Below are 18,122 nucleotides of genomic sequence, written 5' to 3' on the forward strand. Positions count from 1 at the left end.
ATTATTGACGTATCACACACTTGCAGTGCACATGGCACACACGCGGTGCGGCCTAACAGTCCAGTGTTCCCAATCACGGAAGGCACGCGTGTGCTGTGTGCACGGCACCACCACGTCCATCCCCTTGGGACCCTGTGGCCGTCACACATGGCAATGTTGAGAGCCAGGTGGGCTGCCCTCCCTCTCGAGGCAGGGACGTCCGCCCTGTCCCCCCCTCCCCGCCCGCCAGGCAGGTCTGTGCCGTGAGGGGGTGGGGCAGGCCTGGGCGCCGGGCCAACGCCCCCTGCAGGATTCCAGGCCGGGACAGGACAGGCCGCTGACTGGGGGTGAGGTTGGGGGTCTCCTCCGCTTTGCATTTGCACTGTGGTGCTGGTCACAGCGGTCTCGTGGGCCCCAAACACAGAACCCGGACGTGCTTTCTGGGCAGGGGGAGCCAGCTGCGTGCAGGGAGGCCTGGGACGGTCTCGGGGCTGCGTGTCCTCGGGTGTCTCCAGGGTCCTCCGGCAGCGCCATGGGAGGCCCCGGGCGCACCGCAAAGCCGGCAACAGCGTCCTGGCGCTCTCAGCTCCAAACATGCAGAAGTTATCTGCAAGATGCCCCCGAGCACCCTAGGCAGGCCATTGCAGACGCCCCTGCAGGCCTGTGGCGCTCCTCGAGGCCCGCAGCGTGTTGGGCGCTCTCTGGCCGCCACACCGCAGGGCGCCGGCCTGGCCTCCTGCCGGCCTTGCAGGGCGTGGGGTTCTGCGGCCCAGGTGCCACGGCCCGGGTGGGGCTCCGGGAAGGAGTCCACGCCGCAAGGGGGAACCGCAAACTCCACCCCTGGGCTCTGGTAACTCGGCAGAACCGACGGAGGAATCTGGTGACCGGCACAGAAGGGACTGCAGTGGACGGCGGCGGGAAAGGCCTTGGGCCGGTCCTGGGGACACGAAATCCGCCTCTGCGCGGCAGCCGTGGGGGTCGGGAGCGCACTAACGTCAGGAAGTGACCGGGAGGGAGCTGCACAGGCTCCAGCGCCCGGGCACTCCGGACCGGGCCGGGGTCTGAGGACGCCAGCTGGTGCCAGGCAGGGGAGGGGCAGGCGCCCTCGTGGCTGATGGCGGCGGGGAGGCCCTGTGCCCAGGGCGTGTGCAGGGGCTGCAGTCGGCAGGGGACCGGATGGGCTGCCCGCCTGCCCCCGCACGGCCCCCCACGGCTGCAGGACGACGCGTGGCCGGGCGAACCCACCGGCCACAGAAGGAAAGAAGCAGCTGCCCCAAAGTTCTAGCTAGAAAAGGCGTTTTCCTCCCATTTTATTTGATAATACATTTTCACAGAAACATGATATTATTTACAAATATACAGGTAAGAGACTGCTGGTCAAAAATCTTGAACTGAAAATGTCATCAAAAATTAATTTACAAAAGCCACCCACTGTCCACGGGAGCCCCAGGCTGGAAGATCTGTCCGGCGTCGGCCGCACAGGGTGGAGCGCTCAGCTCTGTGGATCTCCGGCCCCGCTGCGTCTCAGGAGGCACTGGTTTGCAGGTTTTTGGAGGCTGCGAGCATCGCCCGTACTTTGGCCATGAGATCCTGTGCGGGCAGACACGGGAGAACGTGAGCTCCCTGCTAAGACTCGGGACCCACACGACCCGAGCGGCGGACACCATGGCCACGCCAGCGGCGCGGGCGAGACGGGATTTCCCGCACCACCCGAGGCGGCCTCCGCGGACACGCCAAGGGCAGGTCTCACGGAGGTGGCGCCTCGCAAGCTCGTCCCAGGCTCCCCTGCCTGCCGCACACGGGCCACCGCGGCGGCTCCCAGGGCCTGGCGCCTATTGCCGGGCGCCGGCCCAGTCTCTAGGCCGGTGGTGCAGACTCAGCCCCAGCCCCGGTGTGGACCCTGGTCGGGGCGATGGCCCCTGTCCTGCGTCGGCATCAGTGACAGGAGGGACGGGACCACGGCAGCCGGGGGACAACAACCCCCTCCACAGCAAGACGGGACAGACTCCCACGTTACCTGAGTTATTTTGCTCTGCACGGAAGAAACGATTGCTGAGGAGATCTGAGCGTCTTTTTCCTGAGAAACCCCCCTAGGGCAAAGAGCAGAGCGAGAGGCTGAGCCGCGAGCCCCACGCCCAGAGCCTACAAAGACCAATCATATCTCTTTCCAGTATCTTTAAAATAAACACTGTAAACACACATTTGAGATAGTCTATAAAATGCAGCCTAGTTCTAATGTGCTTTCATGTAAACGTAGCATGAAACAAGGGAAAACAAGAGACGGGAGGAAGGAAAGTCGGCTCGGGAAGGTGGAGCCGTCCCCATCCATCCCCCACGCGCGGTCTGTGCCCGCAGGTGGGACAGTCCCCTTCACTCCCGAGTCTGGACACACCTGCGACTCTCGCCCTGAGTCCGAGGAGTCCCCACCCCAGGCCAGCTCCCATCCTGGTGGGGACACCGAGCTCAGGCCATGCGGGGACCTCCTCTGCCAGCGGGGAGCTGCCAGCTGTGGCCCAGGTGCAGGGAGAGGGAGGGCCCAGGTGCAGGGAGAGGGAGGGCCCAGGTGCAGGGAGAGGGAGGGCCCAGGTGCAGGGAGAGGGAGGGCCCAGGTGCAGGGAGAGGGAGGCCCCCACTTCCCGCGGGACGGCGGGACTCACCTGGAGCGCTCCTGGCTGGAGCCCCGGCTCTCCACAGGAGAGACGCTGGCCGAGTGGGCCGCGGGGGCCGCAGGCCGGGGTGCTGCCTGCTTGCTCGGGGACAGCGACGGAGACCTGGCCTTGGACTTGGTCCGGGACCGGGACCGCCGCTTCTTCTTCTTCTCGTGGGGACTTCTGAAAGGCAAGCGTCTTTGTGAGAGAGAGAGACGGCGCTTGGTTAAAGGCACAGAACGCAGCAGAGGAGCCGGGGTCTGAACTAGGCTGAGCCTTTCCCTTCTGCGCTCGTTAATTCCTTTCAAAGCTGCACATGCTTTACGGAACTCACAACTGATGGATTTAGCGGAACAATCCCTGGGTTTAACAAAAGCCGCCTGAAGTAAAACGAAGACAGGCGTGGTCTCCGTAGGAGGACCTCTGTCCCCGTTTCTGGGCCTTAGGTAAGATGCCCGCGGCATTTAAAATATAATCAGCATTTTATTTGCATTTAAAATACCTAAGATAAGCAACCTTGAGCGGTTTACATTGCTTTTCCATTTATGCTGACTCAGTGAGAACTTCTGAAAGGACACGGAAACTACTCAAGTGTCACACACCAGAGTTCTGCCTTCCTGTCATTTCTAGAGGCTGGTCTCACAGCCCCGACTCCTGGGCTCCAGCATCCTCCCGAGTGGCTTGCCTCGTGGGGGTTCCCGTGTCCCTCCTGGCCCCGGGCTGGCTGGTGTGGCCGGGCAGGCCTGCGGGACGGCAAAGGCCCTCCAGGCAGCCGAGCTCCGTGGGCTCAGGGCACCGCGTGGTGGCCGAACACAGCAGCTGCCAGCTCCACCCCGCGGGCCAGGCCGCCTCCTGCACCTGCCTCAGCCCCACCTGCCTCCTGCCAGGAGAGGGCCACTCCCCGGCTTCGCAAGGCTGGCTCCATTTCCACACCGGGGCCGGCACCCCCACGAAGGCGGTAAGAAAGGAGCGCTGGGTCAGAGCCTGGCCCTGCAGACAGGCCCCACCCCCAGTGCTGCCTGCCGGCCCATCCCCAGGGCCGTCCCTGCGAGGGGAGCCGCAGTGGCACAGCGGGCACAGCGGTCATGGGTGTGGGCCGCAGCATGGCTGGCGCTGCCCGACGGCCTCCCTGGCTTCTGCATCCCTGTCACCAAGGGGTGTCCCCCCGACTGCCTGTCACCAAGGGGTGTCCCCCCAACTGCCTCCCTGGATTCTGCACCCCTGTCACCAAGGGGTGTCCCCCCGACTACCTGTCACCAGGGGTGTCCCCCCGACTGCCTCCCTGGCTTCTGCGCCCCTGTCACCAAGGGGTATCCCCCCCGACTGCCTGTCACCAAGGGGTGTCCCCCCAACTGCCTCCCTGGCTTCTGCACCCCTGTCACCAAGGGGTGTCCCCCCGACTGCCTGTCACCAAGGGGTGTCCCCCCCGACTGCCTCCCTGGCTTCTGCGCCCCTGTCACCAAGGGGTATCCCCCCCGACTGCCTGTCACCAAGGGGTGTCCCCCCGACTGCCTCCCTGGCTTCTGCGCCCCTGTCACCAAGGGGTGTCCCCCCCGACTGCCTGTCACCAAGGGGTGTCCCCCGACTGCCTCCCTGGCTTCTGCGCCCGTCACCAAAGGGGCCCCGGCACACTCTGGTGAGGACAGCTGTGAGGCTGGGGGAGCTCAGCACGTCTGTCTGGGCTCCGGCGCTGCTCTGGGTTGAGGCAGACTGTGCTGTTGGCACCCGTAAAGCAATCTGATACCCAGCGCTGTGGCCTGGGGCACCCCGGCTCTGCTTTGCTAAAAAACGAGCAGCGGCTTGCCAGAGGGGGTGACGGTTTAGCGACTTAGGCCCAGCTGCCAGAGGTGGGGTCCCTCGTGGGCTGGGGCTGCAGGCAGGCGACCTGGCACCTTCCGGAAGCCTCCCACGTGCCCAGCGAGGAGGAGCTGTGGTTACGAACGGACGCTGCTCTTAGTGTCAGATACACACGCAGAGACCGCATACGAGAGGGCGCTTTTCTAGGCTGCAGAGGCTGTGTGCAACGCGTGTGTCGATAAGCACATGCTAGGACAGCAAAGGAAGCTGCGTCTAAGTGAGGTATTTAGTAGCATGTGACATGTGTCCAAAACAACTGGCAAAACTTGCCAGGCATTTGCTCGAGGAATTAAGTAATTCAGTCTTCAGGTGGTTGGCTGAATTTGGCAAAGGCTGCCCTGGTGAGACACAGATCCCGCCCTGTGGGGAGCACACGAGGTCCCCAGAGGCCCCTAGTGCTGCCAGGGCGCGTCTGTATCCCCCTCGCCCCCCACCGCCAGCGCAAGCCCCGCTCTGGTTTCCAGCGAGGACTCAAAGCCCCGCAAGCGTGCGGGCCCACGCGGCGAGGCCGGTGCGCTGCCTGCCTCTCTGTGGGGACGGGCAGCGCCACACAGCACACCTCCCGCCGTGTCTACTCTCTCTCCTGATAACTGACCCTTGGGGCCGGGCCTGGTGGTGGCGCCTGCAGGCCCAGCTACTGGGCATGCTGAAGCAGGAGGATCCCCTGAGCCCCGGAGGGCGAGGCTGCAGCGAGCTGTGACCTACAGTGATGGCACCGCTGCACCCCAGCCGGGCAACACAGAGCCCATATCTTAAAAAAAAAAAAAAAAAAAAAAAAAAGGCCGGGCGCGGTGGCTCACGCCTGTAATCCTAGCACTCTGGGAGGCCGAGGCGGGAGGATTGCTCAAGGTCAGGAGTTCGAAACCAGCCCAAGCAAGAGTGAGACCCCATCTCTACTATAAATAGAAAGAAATTAATTGGCCAACTAAAAATATACAGAAAAAATTAGCCGGGCATGGTGGCGCATGCCTGTAGTCCCACCTACTTGGGAGGCTGAGATAGGAGGATCACTTGAGCTCAGGAGTTGGAGGTTGCTGTGAGCCAGGCTGACGCCACGGCACTCACTCTAGCCTGGGCAACAAAGTGAGACTCTGTCTCAAGAAAAAAAAAGCATTGGGATGTTTCCAAGTTGTTTTTGTGGCTAAGTGTTTACTTTGTAAGAGTAAATGCCAGGGCTAGGGCAGCCGGGGCCTGGGTAGGTGTCTGTTTAACTCCGGCACGCCTCTGTCCCTCGCTGAATTTGGCAAAGGTTGCTCTGGTGAGACATAGACCCCGCCCCTGTGGGGAGCTCACGAGGTCCCCAGAGGCCCCTAGTGCTGCCTCCCGGCGCGGTGCGGGGCTGATGCCCGGGTCCCTGCCGTGCCGTGCCGTCTTTGTTTCCGGCGTCTGGTCAGTGTCTGGTATCTCCCTGTGGTTTTAATCTACACGTCCCTGATTGATGACTCATGACGTCAAATATCTTCCGTGTGCTTACCGGCTATTTAGATATATGCTTCTCTGAAGTCTCTTTGAGTCCTCTGTCCTCTTTTTAATTGTGTCATTTGTCTTTTTGGTGCCCACAGCGGCTTTTGTCAGACTGACATACTGCAAATCTGAGGCTGGCCTGCTCATTCCTCTTGGAGACAGGCCCCGCCATGTGCCCAGGCTGGAGGGCAGTGGTGCAGTCACAGGTCACCGCAGCCCTGAATGCCTGGGCGCAAGGGATCCTCTGCCTCAGCCCCTGAGTAGCTGGGACTACAGGTGTGTGCACCAGCACACCTGGCCAATTTAAAAAGAAAGCGTTTATAGAGACGGGGTCTTGCTATGTTGCCCAGGCTGGAGAGCAGTGGCTGTTCACAGACACCATCACAGCTCACTGCATCCTTGGACTCCCGGGCTGAATCGATCCTTCCGCCTCAGCCTCCTGAGCAGCTGGGACTAAAGGAACACACTACTTGTGCCTGTTTTAAAAACTTTCCTGTAAATTAAAAAACTTTTCAAAATTAAGAAGTCAGTGAAAGAAGCAGTCAGTGATCAGTGTGCAGAAATAACCCTTTGAATCTGGGTAGTGGGCACTTTGCCCCTGGTCTGGGGGATGTCACGGGATTAAGTGACAACACCTTCACGTGCCACTGCACTGAGTCTCACTCGCACGCAGAGACGGGAGGGGGAGGGTGCGTCTGACTGGCTACGTAGTGATACAATTTGGCGGCTGATGAGACACACCCTGGATTTACAGACCACCTCGGTTTATGGCTAAGACCACAGAATCGCCCGGTGACTGCACACCTGGATTCTCCTCTACCGAGGGACCCCGAATAGCCACCGCTCGCAGCTCTGCAGGTTTAACTCCATACTTGGCCGGGGCAGCCGCGCACTGCAGAAACTCCTCTTAACTCTGTGCGACTCATCCCAGCTCCGGTGAGAATGTCAGACTGAGCCTGGCGGTTGGCCGCGGGGCACGCTCACTCCTACCGTGACCAATGTCGTCCCCCGCGATCTCCCTCTTAATGCAAAGGTTAATTTGAGGGCAAAGCAAGAACTCTTCTGTGGAGAGAGATCTTTGCTATAAGGAATTAATTTTAGACCGTGCCCTTTACATATACCAAAGGTGGTGATGAATTCTAGATGTTAAGCTACTTGCTTAAGGCATAAATTCCAACATGGACTAAATTTCTCTACTGTACTGGAATCGTTGTGAACGCTTGGTGTGAGGTTACTAAGGTGCAGAGTGAGTCTGTACGGGAAGTTTGCTCTCAGCCACCAGCTGCACGGCTCCTTTGCTGACTTTTCTGCTTTAAGAAAACGATCACGTCTGATCAGTCCATGGGACTGTCACGGGACTGGGCGGGAGGTGGCAACACGTCCCACTAGAGATGTCCAGAGAGCCACTCCCACCGGCCGTGCTGGAGAGGGGTCCTCTCTGTGGCTGCCCCGGCACCTCCCCGATCCCTACGGCTCCGCCTCACAGATGTGGGCGCCAATGCCTCAGGCCCCCCTTTCCGCCACGGCGCCCGGGAGCACCCCCTCGGCCTACCTGGAGCGGGTCCGTTTCCGGCTGGCCCCGGGGCTGCTGCTGCTCACGCGGTAGGCCGTGGGCACGCTTCTTTCTTCCCTCCGTCTTTCGGGGGAGTGGGCTCTCCTCCGAGGGGACCGGGAGCGGGACCTGGACGGAAGAGACGCCGCGTGTCAGCTCCGAGGTCCGCCCGGCGGGCGCGTCCCTCCCCTGCCGCGGGGGCTGAGCCACACCCGCCCGCGCAGGCCGCTCCCTCCGCCGGGGCGCTGCGCAGACCCGGGGCTCGCGAGGCCCCGCCCAGCCTCACCCAGGCAGCGAGGTCTCCCCCACTGCACACACTTGGCACACCAAGGCCACACTGCCACCCCACGCACAAAATCTACTCGGAGGCGGGAGCACGTGCTGCTGCGTCCAATGGCCAGTGGCCGCCAAGGCTCCACGAGTCAAGGTCTGACTGCGCAGTCTGGGGCCTGCTCAGGCCGCTGCCCTCTCCCTTCCTCCTGCCTCTGCCTGTTCATCGCCCTGCACCTTCCGGCCCACTGACACTTTTACAAACAGCACTAGGTAAGGAGGAGAGGCGATGAAATCCCAGAGAGCAGTTCTACCGGTTTGAATACTGCCAATAAGAAACTGAAAGGTAACGAAGTTAGAGGATTACCTGGGAACTTCTCCTGCCCACACTAATCTCTGGCCTCTCCCTGACTGACTGAGATGAGAGCAGGCTGTGTGCGATGGCACGAAGCCTCAGCCTTCAGCGCAGCTCTGAATGCGCCATTCTCATGACGGGTTGGGCTAACTGATTCCAGTTTATGAGATTTCGTGGATGCAAATACATCCATTAATATTTATTCTTCCATCTCATGTGCCTGAAAGGGCTTGCGCCAGGCGTGCAGGGACATGATCCGCACGGGCTGCGGAGGCCCTCCACACACGCCCCCACCCATGCGGGCCAAGGTCCTTAATGTGGGCCCCTCAGCGATGGGTTTAGGACACTTTAGCTCTTTGTTCATCTGGTAAAGTTACTATTTTGGGAAGACCTGCAATGAGCTGAAATCTGGAAAAAAAAACCCCACCATTTCTTTCCGTTCTGTTTCCATGACAACCCACTCAAAAACAATATAAAGAAGAGTGGTTTGATCTTGCCATTTAAAAAAGTTCTACGTTGCATCATCGCATCATTTTAATTACAATAGAACCCCAAACCAACGCGGGCTGTCACTCCACGGATGCGTGTGGGACCACGCTCCACCCTCTGGCGCCCTGGGGGAGGCCTGAGCCCCCCGAGCCCCCACAGCCGGCCGTGGGCAGCTCCAGGGGCGTCTCTGGCCCCACCTGCCTTTGAATTTATAAGTGTTTTTGATTTTTCCCCAGACCTTTCCTAAGATTTATATAAACAGATCACAAAGGTGAGGTCAGTTAGACACCTTGACATTTTACCAGGTTTTCCCTCAAAAGAGCTCCGGGAGTCAAATCTGTTGGTGGCCGAGGCTGCCTGATAAGCTCCTTGCTCTGCTCCTGCTGTCACTGCCGAGCTGCTCTGACAAGGCTCCGTGCTCAGTGTCCCTGGGGAGGCCGTGGCTCTGTGACACGGAGGCACACACTTCACACTCAGAGCAAAAGGTGCTGGGCTGGGCGCTACCAGATCCCTGAAAAAAGCTCTGCTTAATCAAGGCTATGGCGCCTACGGCTGCTCAGACGTAGAGCTCTACAATAGACTCGATAATCAGGAGAAATAAATTAGTTTTTAGTGCCTGCAAACTCATAACTTAGAATATAATACCATCTTGTAGTGGCTGTTAGTATTAGGTTTTTTTTTTTTTTTAATTGAAGTGGCTGTTACCAGCAGATTTTAAGCTCTCTGGGAAAAAAACCCCACCTCAGAATTGGGGGCAGTAAATACCATTACATAATTCTTTAAGTTTTATTTTAACTGAAGAAGCTTTAATGCCTTTTATTCCGTTAATTAGGCTTTTCATATTGACGTACAGAGGACAAGAAACAAGAATTCCATTTTATAAGTAAATCATCTGTTATAATGTGGCCAGACCCCTTCTTAAAGATGAAACTTTACGCATAAGTCAGTTCTCCCAGAATAATCATTACTATTTGCTTTCAAATAAAGGCATGAGACTTTCTCAACGATAAAATTCAGACATTTTATCGGAATGACAATGATTATGTTTATAACTACAAGAGCTTCTCTGCACCGGTATCAACGGCTCTGCCTAATCCTCACCCTCCCTCTGCCTGACCACGCGGTCCTGCGTCACTGAACAGACGCCTGCACGGCACGGTCTGGCTGGATCCCACCCAGCTGGGACAACCAGGAGGCTCCTCACTCTTCTCAAGTTAAAACTGTGGATCAAATTTCGCCTACAAATAAACCTTCATCGTTCCCTAAGCCTGGCAAACCGCCTGCTGCAGCTTCTGTTTCCTACACGGTGGCGCCCTGTGGTTCTATCTGGGTCGGTTCTGATCCACGTTGGCGTGATGAGCACTTCCTCCTTTAGGGGAGGGGATTCGCAGATGAAATCAATTCCTTTTACTGGTTTGCTATGCAGTTTTATCACGGGGGAAAAGGACTGTGAGGGAGGATCACAAGCTTTAAAGTATAACCCCAATTTTGCTTGCTTGTGTTCTTTTTGAATGCTAAAATAAAACTCTCTTTTTAAAAAAAAAGTCCTGTTAATCTGCCCGTGTCCACCACCCAAAGTACTCGGGGAGCTAATTCATACAAAGAAATACATCGTTATCATACAGATCCTCTGTACTGGAAGATGTTTTAAAATGATGACATTTAAAGATTTCTAGATCTATCTAGAATACCCCCAAAGGCTGGACTAGCTCTGAAATGAACACTAGAGGAAACCTTACCAAGTTTAAAAAACAAACTTAGTTTTAAGTTTAGTCTAAAATACTTAAACCATTACAATTAAATTTTAATTTTAGGCAGTAAATAAGCTGCACGAGTACTTGTTCATTCCGTTAAGATACAGAAAAATGGAAATGAAAATAGAAAACACCATGATAGAAAAAAAGTCTTACACTTTAATCAATGTTAACTCAAGGTACTACATACTACCTTGTCACAGTCAGTATGGTTTTGAGAAGCAACATACACTAGTTTTCCAAAGCTAAAGGCTTTTTCTATGACTAATTCACCTTTGGAGATCCAGAGTAGCCTATAATTTAAAACATATGGAATAAATGGGGCTTCAAACGTGGACAGTATAGACACTAAATAAAAATTCATTAAGATATAAAAGGGCTTTCTACTCTTAACTCTCTACATTTTACATAAGACGGTAATAACTTAATATATAAAAGGAAATAAAATACATTCCATGTACCATCCTACCACCATAGGAAATGGCTACAACTGCGGTGCTCTGCTCTGGGCTGGCAGCAGTCATTGAAAATAATCAATTGGTCATGTCAGGCCCAAGAAGCAAGTCTGATGCGTCCTGTGTAGACACTATGTCTGCACTGGGCTACTCTATCTGGAAAGACAGATAGTTAAACAAAAGACGATGACAATATCATTAGTGCTTTCAATATTTTGCTTAAAATTAAATTGTTTTTTATACTCCAAGAATTCATATTGCTGAGGAGAATACCACCCCCTCCTGTTTATAACTGTTGTGTTTTAAATCCACCTGGATCCCCGGAGCCGAGCAGTGCTGTGGAGCCGGGGCTGAGGGGGTCTGCCCCCAGTGCAGAAGAGCGCGGGCTGCACAGCCTCAGAGGATCCGGGCAGAATTCTGTAAGCAAAGGTGACAGAGGACACCGGCTCATTTAACGGTGTCCTCAGGCTCCAGAGACCACAGCTCAGGCTCCATCCTCGGCCCTTAGCGAAGCCACAGGCGGAAGCAGGTGCCAGCCTCTGGGCAAACGTGTGAAATAATCAACACATGGGAGGTTTTGTTTCCTGTTACCACTCCTATTTTAAAATACAGTTGGGCTCTGAATTCATATTTTATCTGAACTGCAAAATCAAACACCAAAGATCTGATTTATTGTTAACTTAAAAAAGAGCAGGATTTTGCTTCTTAGACTTGTCCATACTGAATACATAAAAATAATATAAAAATATTATAGATTTACATATAAAATGTGTAAATCTAAATCTATCCTAAACTAAAAAAAATTTAAAAAGATAACATAATACATAGAAGGACTCAGTCTATTACAGATTAGTCAACAAAAAGAACACAAAACTTAAAATTCCAAATGTTAAATAAATACTTCCAGTTCTGAATATAATAACCTGGGGAAAGTTTATGGACATTGCATCACCTTTCCTTAAAACTAAAGAGATGGGATACGTTTAAACACCAGGCATCAGAACCTACTGTGTTTGCTAAACACTCGACATTAAACCTGAGCGAATCTCCTCACGGTTACCAGTCCCAAGACCGGAGATTTATGAAGGAATTATACCTTCTTTTGTTTGAGCCCTGCAGAAAAGAATGATTAGGAAGAATTTTACTGAACAAGGCTGATTAGGGGACTTATTTGGGCCTATGTTACTATCTTCAGCTATATAATGTCATAAGAAACTTTTTTTTTTCTTTTTGAGACAGTCTCACTCTGTAGCCTGGGCTAGAGTGCCGTGGTGTCAGCCTAGCTCATAGCAACCTCAAATACCTGGGCTCAAGCAATCCTCCTGCCTTAACCTCCCAAGTAGCTGGGACTACAAGCATGCACCACCATGCCCGGCTAATTTTTTCTATTTATTTTTAGCTGGCCAATTAATTTGTTTCTATTTTTAGTAGAGACGGGGTCTCGCTCTTGCTCAGTCTGGTTTCTAACTCCTGACCTTGAGCGATCCACCCGCCTTGGCCTCCCAGAGTGCTAGAATGACAGGCGTGAGCCACCGCGCCTGGCTGGAAACTTTTTTAAATAAGCAATTTAAAAAAATTTTTGATATATAATTCTTGGGATATATCAGCAAAGCTGTTCATTTAATTAAAAAACAGCAAGTTTTTATTCTTGTGTAAGGGTAGGAAGTGATGAAAATTCTAAAGAACTAGCAAAAATGCAGTTAATCCAATTTCACTGCAGGGAAGTTGGTGTAAATACTTATCAAACCTTTAGGGGTTGGCCTGCCTAATAAAGGAAAGCATATTGTTTTTAGGATCTACTCATAGAGGCAAATATGTAAAATTATACTTTTAAATTATACTTTTTTTTTTTTTAAAAAAAAAAAGAGACAGGGTCTCACTTTGTTGGCCAGGCATAAGGGCAGTGGCATGGTCATAGCTGACTGCAACCTCCAACTCCTGGGCTCAAGTGATCCTCCTGCCTTAGCCTCCCAGTAGTTGGGACTAATTTTTCTATTTATCGTAGCTATGGGGTCTTGCTATGTTGCTCAGGCTGGTCTTGAACTCCTGACCTCAAACAATCCTCCTGCCTTGGCCTCCCAAAGAGCTAGGATTAGCTCTCACAGACATGAGAAACTGTGCCCAGCCTGTATTTCTTTTTTTTTAAACATAAGGCATACGGGCATCTGCATTTTTCCTACGGAAAGGCAAGAGCTGACGTCAGTTAGATAAGAAACACTGGACCGCAACAGTGCGAGTGCTGTGTTGGAGGGAGACTCACAAGGGCCCAGGCAACGCAGCACATCACGGGGCGACGAGTCTCAAAAACATGACGTGCCTTTCTGAACCTCCTGTGAGACATTCGGTTGTTTTTAAAAACGGTTTTACTAAGCAGTAAATTCCATGACCCTTCAATGTTTCTATTATTGTCTGTTTCCGCTTTTTCAAAAATTGGCTGCTGGTGAAGAAGGCTCTGGGCAGAGCAGGGGCTCTTAGCAGGGGCGTGGAGAGGCCTACGGACCGCACGAGACGGGTCTGTGCCCCGCCCACGCCGCGTGTGCCGGCAGGTGCTGCGCAGGGGACCCAACACGCAGCACGCCGCAAAGACTCCTCCTGCCTCGAAACTGACATAACCGATAGAAATCAGCGTGGGAAAGCCCGCTCACGCAAAGAACACGAGGACCCCAGCACACCACCCTGCGAATTTTTCACATGTTCAGCAGATGTGCTAGACTTGCTTCCAGGACCTGTTAAAATTTAAATCAATCTATTTTTTAAACCTGGCAGCGGTGGATGAGCTTTGAAAAGTTAAATATAAGACAAAACAGTAGTTTCAAAAGATCTTACTTGGGCCTGCAGGACACACACACACACACACACACACGCACGTGCACACGCCTGCTTAATGAAAGCTGCACTGCCGTCAAGCTTCCTGCCCGGCTCTCCCGGGCACTGGGCGCAGGACATAACGCACGCACACCAGACACAGCACGCAGCGGCGGGCGCCGCCCTGCACACCCACCTAGACCGCCGCACCGTGCGGTAGGCACTGGGAAGAGAATGCTTTGCTTTTGAGTGTGATCTAGACCTGGACTTGGATGACGAGTGGTACTTGGGAGACCGTGATCTTGTTCGAGATCTCTTTTTGTGCTTTTTCTTTTTCTTTTCTCTCTCTTCTTCTCTCGGTGGGTCTTTGCTTTTGCTTGAAGGCCTTTCGGGTGGTTTAACTTCTAAAGTAGGCAGAGGTCTGCCCCCAGTGAGTAGAGGACAGGGCACAGCACTGGTCTCCTGGAAACAAAAGTAAATGTCTGGGTATTAGCAGGGGAAATACGACATTTAAAAATATGTATTTATACGATTTCAACTTTGGGTCCCTCACACCGATAACACAGCAACCATCTCACAGCAAGGCCCGTGTCCTTCCCACGGCTATTCACAAAGATCTCCCCGGCAGCTCAGGGAAGTGACTCCTCACGCCCTGGAGACTGGGCGACGCCTCCCGTCTGCGGTGGCTCCTGCATCAGGCTGTCGGCAGGCTGTCGGCAGCTCGAAGCAACGAAAGGAACACAGTAACAACGATACTGTGCTTGAAAAAAAATCTGTTTGTTCTTCAATAATTTTAACTTTCCATTGAAAGAGGAGATTTCCTGAACCTCCATGAAGTTTTTTATGAACCTCAGTACTACTCTGAAAACACTTTTTACAGAAGGTCCAAACTAAATGGGTTCCTCTTTGATTTTTTTTTTTTGAGACAGAGTCTCACTTTGTTGCCCAGGCTAGAGTGAGTGCCATGGCGTCAGCCTAGCTCACAGCAACCTCAATCTCCTGGGCTCAAGTGATCCTCCTGCCTCAGCATCCCAAGTAGCTGGGACTACAGGCATGTGCCACCATGCCCGGCTAATTTTTTGTATATATATATTTTTTAGTTGGTCAATTAATTTCTTTCTATTTTTAGTAGAGACAAGGTCTTGCTCAGGGTGGTTTCGAACTCCTGACCTCGAGCAATCCTCCTGCCTCGGCCTCCCAGAGTGCTAGGATTACAGGCATGAGCCACCACGCCCGGCCCTCTTTGATTTTTTCACAGGTGCACAGAAGAGCGTACAAATCCCAAACGCATCGGGAGGAACTTCCGCACCAGGAGCACCGGCACCCGGGCCGAGAAGCAGCCTCCTCTTCCCTGCGAAGAGCCGTGTCGTGTTCAGGCCCCGGCCAGCTGCCTTCGGCCCTCCCCTCCTCCCCAGCAAGATTCTTCCTCAATTCTCTTGAAGTCAATTTTAACCGCAGTCATTAAACGCACACCTTGAGACACAGTGAGAAACCTGCAATTCATCATTCTGTGCCTCGAGCACCGGGCTGTAAGGCTTTGGAAAGCCGCTGGAGTTTGGCCCGACGCTGGAGAGGGGCTCCCGCAGGCCCTGCTCCCTGCCTGGAGCCGGTGGGAACAAGGACGGTGATGCTAAGTCTGCACCTGCTTGGGGTCCGGTCCTCCTTCTGACTTCCTCTCCTGGGGTCTGCCTGCCAGGCCAACTGAATGGGGGAGAGCGACAGAGTCTGAGCAGTCACGCTCCGACGCTGGCGGTGGGAGGGGCGGCAGGCCCACCCTGAGAGCAGGTCACCACTCCAGGTCGCTGCTCTGTGGTCTCTCGGCCCCTGCTGCCCACACTCCAGCACGCCGTCTCCAACGCCGTCCACTCACGGTGAGCGGACAGACCCTCCAAGGCGGCGCAGCCAGGTGACGGGAGAGTCTCCTGCAGCCGCGCCTCCCTCCCAGCGTGAGCTCCCAGCTCACACGTCTCGGGACCCCCGGCAGCACGGTGGACGCTCTTGCCTTCCTCACCTGGGGCCTGACTGTCCTCTCCTACGTGACTCTGCAGGTTCTTTTTTTCTGAGATGGGGTCTCGCTATGTTGCCCACGATGGTCTCGAACTCCTGGCCCCAAACGACACTCTGACCTTGACCCCGGGAGCTGCCCAAAGCCACCAGCGACAGCCACTGCACTCGGCCTTGCCAAGTTCTTTCCTAAGGCTCTGCCTAAATGATCTCTGCCCACATTCTCTCAAGGAAACCTGCCCCACTGTAGGACAGCTCTTATCAAAAAGGTCCTTCTCACTTCAGATTCTTCCAGTGTAACAATATTTTTCAGATTAAATTTTAAGTGACTTTATTGTTAAAACAATTCTAGCATGTAAGCACTCCATAAGAAACCAACCTCTACATCTGAGAACCCCTATTTCCACTCTGCCACTAATCAAGATTTGCCCATAGCAGACATTAAGTGATGCTTTAAACTAGAGATGCAGCAAGCTTTATCACGTCAGAGGTTCCGCATCCTCGCTGCTGCCTCTCCCACGTGCACACGAGCGGGAAGCTTTCCGTCCACAGAGAGCGAAGCACCATGCGGGGAGGCTGCGAGCTCCTCTCGGCTCTCCGGGCTCAGAGGCGCCCCAGGCGGGCCCCGGTCTGAGCTCGCACTGCTGGGTGCAGCTTGGCCGCGCTGGCTGACGGAGAGCTCCGCCACTGGACCATCAGGAGACCCAGCTTTACCCATTAAAAACCCCCAGTAACTACAGACTCTCAGGAGTACACGTGTATGAAAACTGAGATGGAACTCAAGGATGCAAGACGCTACTGGGATTTCAGTGCTGGCCCTCGTGAAGTCTCAGAAGGCAGCATTAGCACCCAGAGCCCCCACTAGCCACAGGGAAGTCAGAACTGCAGCCTCAAACTCCTGGGCTCAAGAGACCCTCCTGCCTCCGCCTCCTGAGTAGCTGGGGCTACAGGCTCGCACCACAACGCCCGGCTGATTTTTCTATTTTTAGTAGAGATGGGGTCTTACTCTTGCTCAGGCTGGTCTTGAACTCCTGAGCTCAAGCAATCCTCCCACCTTGGCCTCCCAGGGTGCTAGGATCACAGGTGTGAGCTGCTGCACCCGGCTTGCAGATGTCTTTTAATTAACCCCTTTATTCACTGTACAAATGATATCAAAACAATAAAGGAAATTAACCACTTCAGTACCAGTGTCAACTATAGCTGTCAGCCACAGATGGATGTGCACGGCTCAGCGTCAACTACAGCGGATGGCCACAGATGAACACTAGCGTCGGCTTCAGCTGACAGCCATGACATGAAGGCGCACAGCCAAGAGTCAACTTTAGTTGACAGCCAAAAGCTTTTACTTTTATCTCTGCAGTTGCAGTGTGTACATACAGCTAATAAGTTACTACGAATCTGTGACCTTTTAACAAGTCCTCAGTAGGAGTTATCATAGTTATTATCCTAAAGCTGTCTGTAAAGTAAAACAAGCTTTCAGGGCTTTAAAGCTTTCCTCATCACACGACAGCAAAACAGATGCGTCGTCAATGCACAGCACAGACTATTGTGCGGACTGTGAGTGCCGGCTGTGGGCAAAGTTTCGTGGCTGGTGAGCGTGGTACCGAAGTGGTTAAAAGAACCCACATACCACTCTAACAGTTCCTTTACTTTCTTAAGTTTTCTCTCCTTCCTTGCTATATGCACAATTTTTATAGCTGCAACCATGAAAGTGAAGATATTTTACATTCTCCTTGTCCCCTTCATCATACCAAAAGCATTTTTCTATATGGCTGCAGCAGTCTCCATGACTTTTAGTTGGTGTGTGTTTCATTCCTTACTGCTGCAGAAATCTTTTCAAAGGTAAGGAGCGACACGGGCCCTCTGTGCTTCTGCCTAAGTGGCTGGAGCGGGGCTGTCTCTGAAGACGTGTGGAGAGGGGCTGGGGAGCTGGCGTCACGACCACTGACAGCAAGCAGAGGTGGTTTCAGAGCAGGTGGTCTGAACACCCAGGACTCAGCGAGCAGGAACATTCCACGGCATTCCGTAACTCGACAAGGTCTCCCACAAACTCACATTCACTATTCTTCCCAGTCCAATTCAGCTATTGTTTTTGAGGCCTCCTGCCAGATTTGAGAGGATTTCAGCCTGACTCCTAACATAAGAAAGCTGATTCAAGGCTGGGTGCAGTGGCTCGCGCCTACAATCCTAGCACTCTGGCGGGAAGGAGAAAAGATTGCTTCAGCCCAAGAGTTCAAGACCAGCCTGAGAAGCATAGCAAGATCGTGTTTCTATAAAAAAGAGAAAAATCAGCTGGGCCTGGTGGCACACGCCTGCAGTCCCCTCTACTCAGAGGGCGGAGGCAGGAGGATCGCTTGAGCCCAGCAGTCTGAGGCTGCAGTGAGCTGTGATGACGCCACTGCACTCCAGCCTGGGAGACAGTGCAAGACCCAGTCTCAAAAAAGAAAGCCGATTCAGCCTTCAGCAGAATGGTAAAAAGCTGAACTCAAT

General features: G+C 53.7%; 1 protein-coding gene across 7 annotated transcripts in view; it reads right to left on the reverse strand.

Annotated features, from left to right (window-relative positions):
• Positions 1-1,258: 1,258 nt before the first annotated feature.
• Positions 1,259-18,122, reverse strand: part of SFSWAP (splicing factor SWAP) — a 64,264-nt gene continuing 47,400 nt past the window's right edge. For 4 of the 7 annotated variants that reach the window (XM_075996412.1, XM_012779740.3, XM_075996413.1 and 1 more), the window contains 6 exons: positions 13,825-14,090; positions 8,904-9,059; positions 7,501-7,629; positions 2,637-2,825; positions 1,997-2,069; positions 1,259-1,569 (listed from right to left, as the gene is read on the reverse strand). In XM_075996412.1, the coding sequence (XP_075852527.1) occupies positions 1,504-1,569; positions 1,997-2,069; positions 2,637-2,825; positions 7,501-7,629; positions 8,904-9,059; positions 13,825-14,090 (879 nt within the window). In that variant the 3' untranslated portion in view covers positions 1,259-1,503. The remainder of the gene's footprint in view (positions 1,570-1,996; positions 2,070-2,636; positions 2,826-7,500; positions 7,630-8,903; positions 9,060-13,824; positions 14,091-18,122) is intronic. The other 3 variants (XM_012779741.3, XM_012779743.3, XM_012779742.3) reach the window with 3 other exon arrangements.

The sequence above is a fragment of the Microcebus murinus genome, chromosome 22 (assembly GCF_040939455.1).
Source record: "Microcebus murinus isolate Inina chromosome 22, M.murinus_Inina_mat1.0, whole genome shotgun sequence".
Taxonomy (NCBI): Eukaryota; Metazoa; Chordata; class Mammalia; order Primates; family Cheirogaleidae; genus Microcebus; species Microcebus murinus.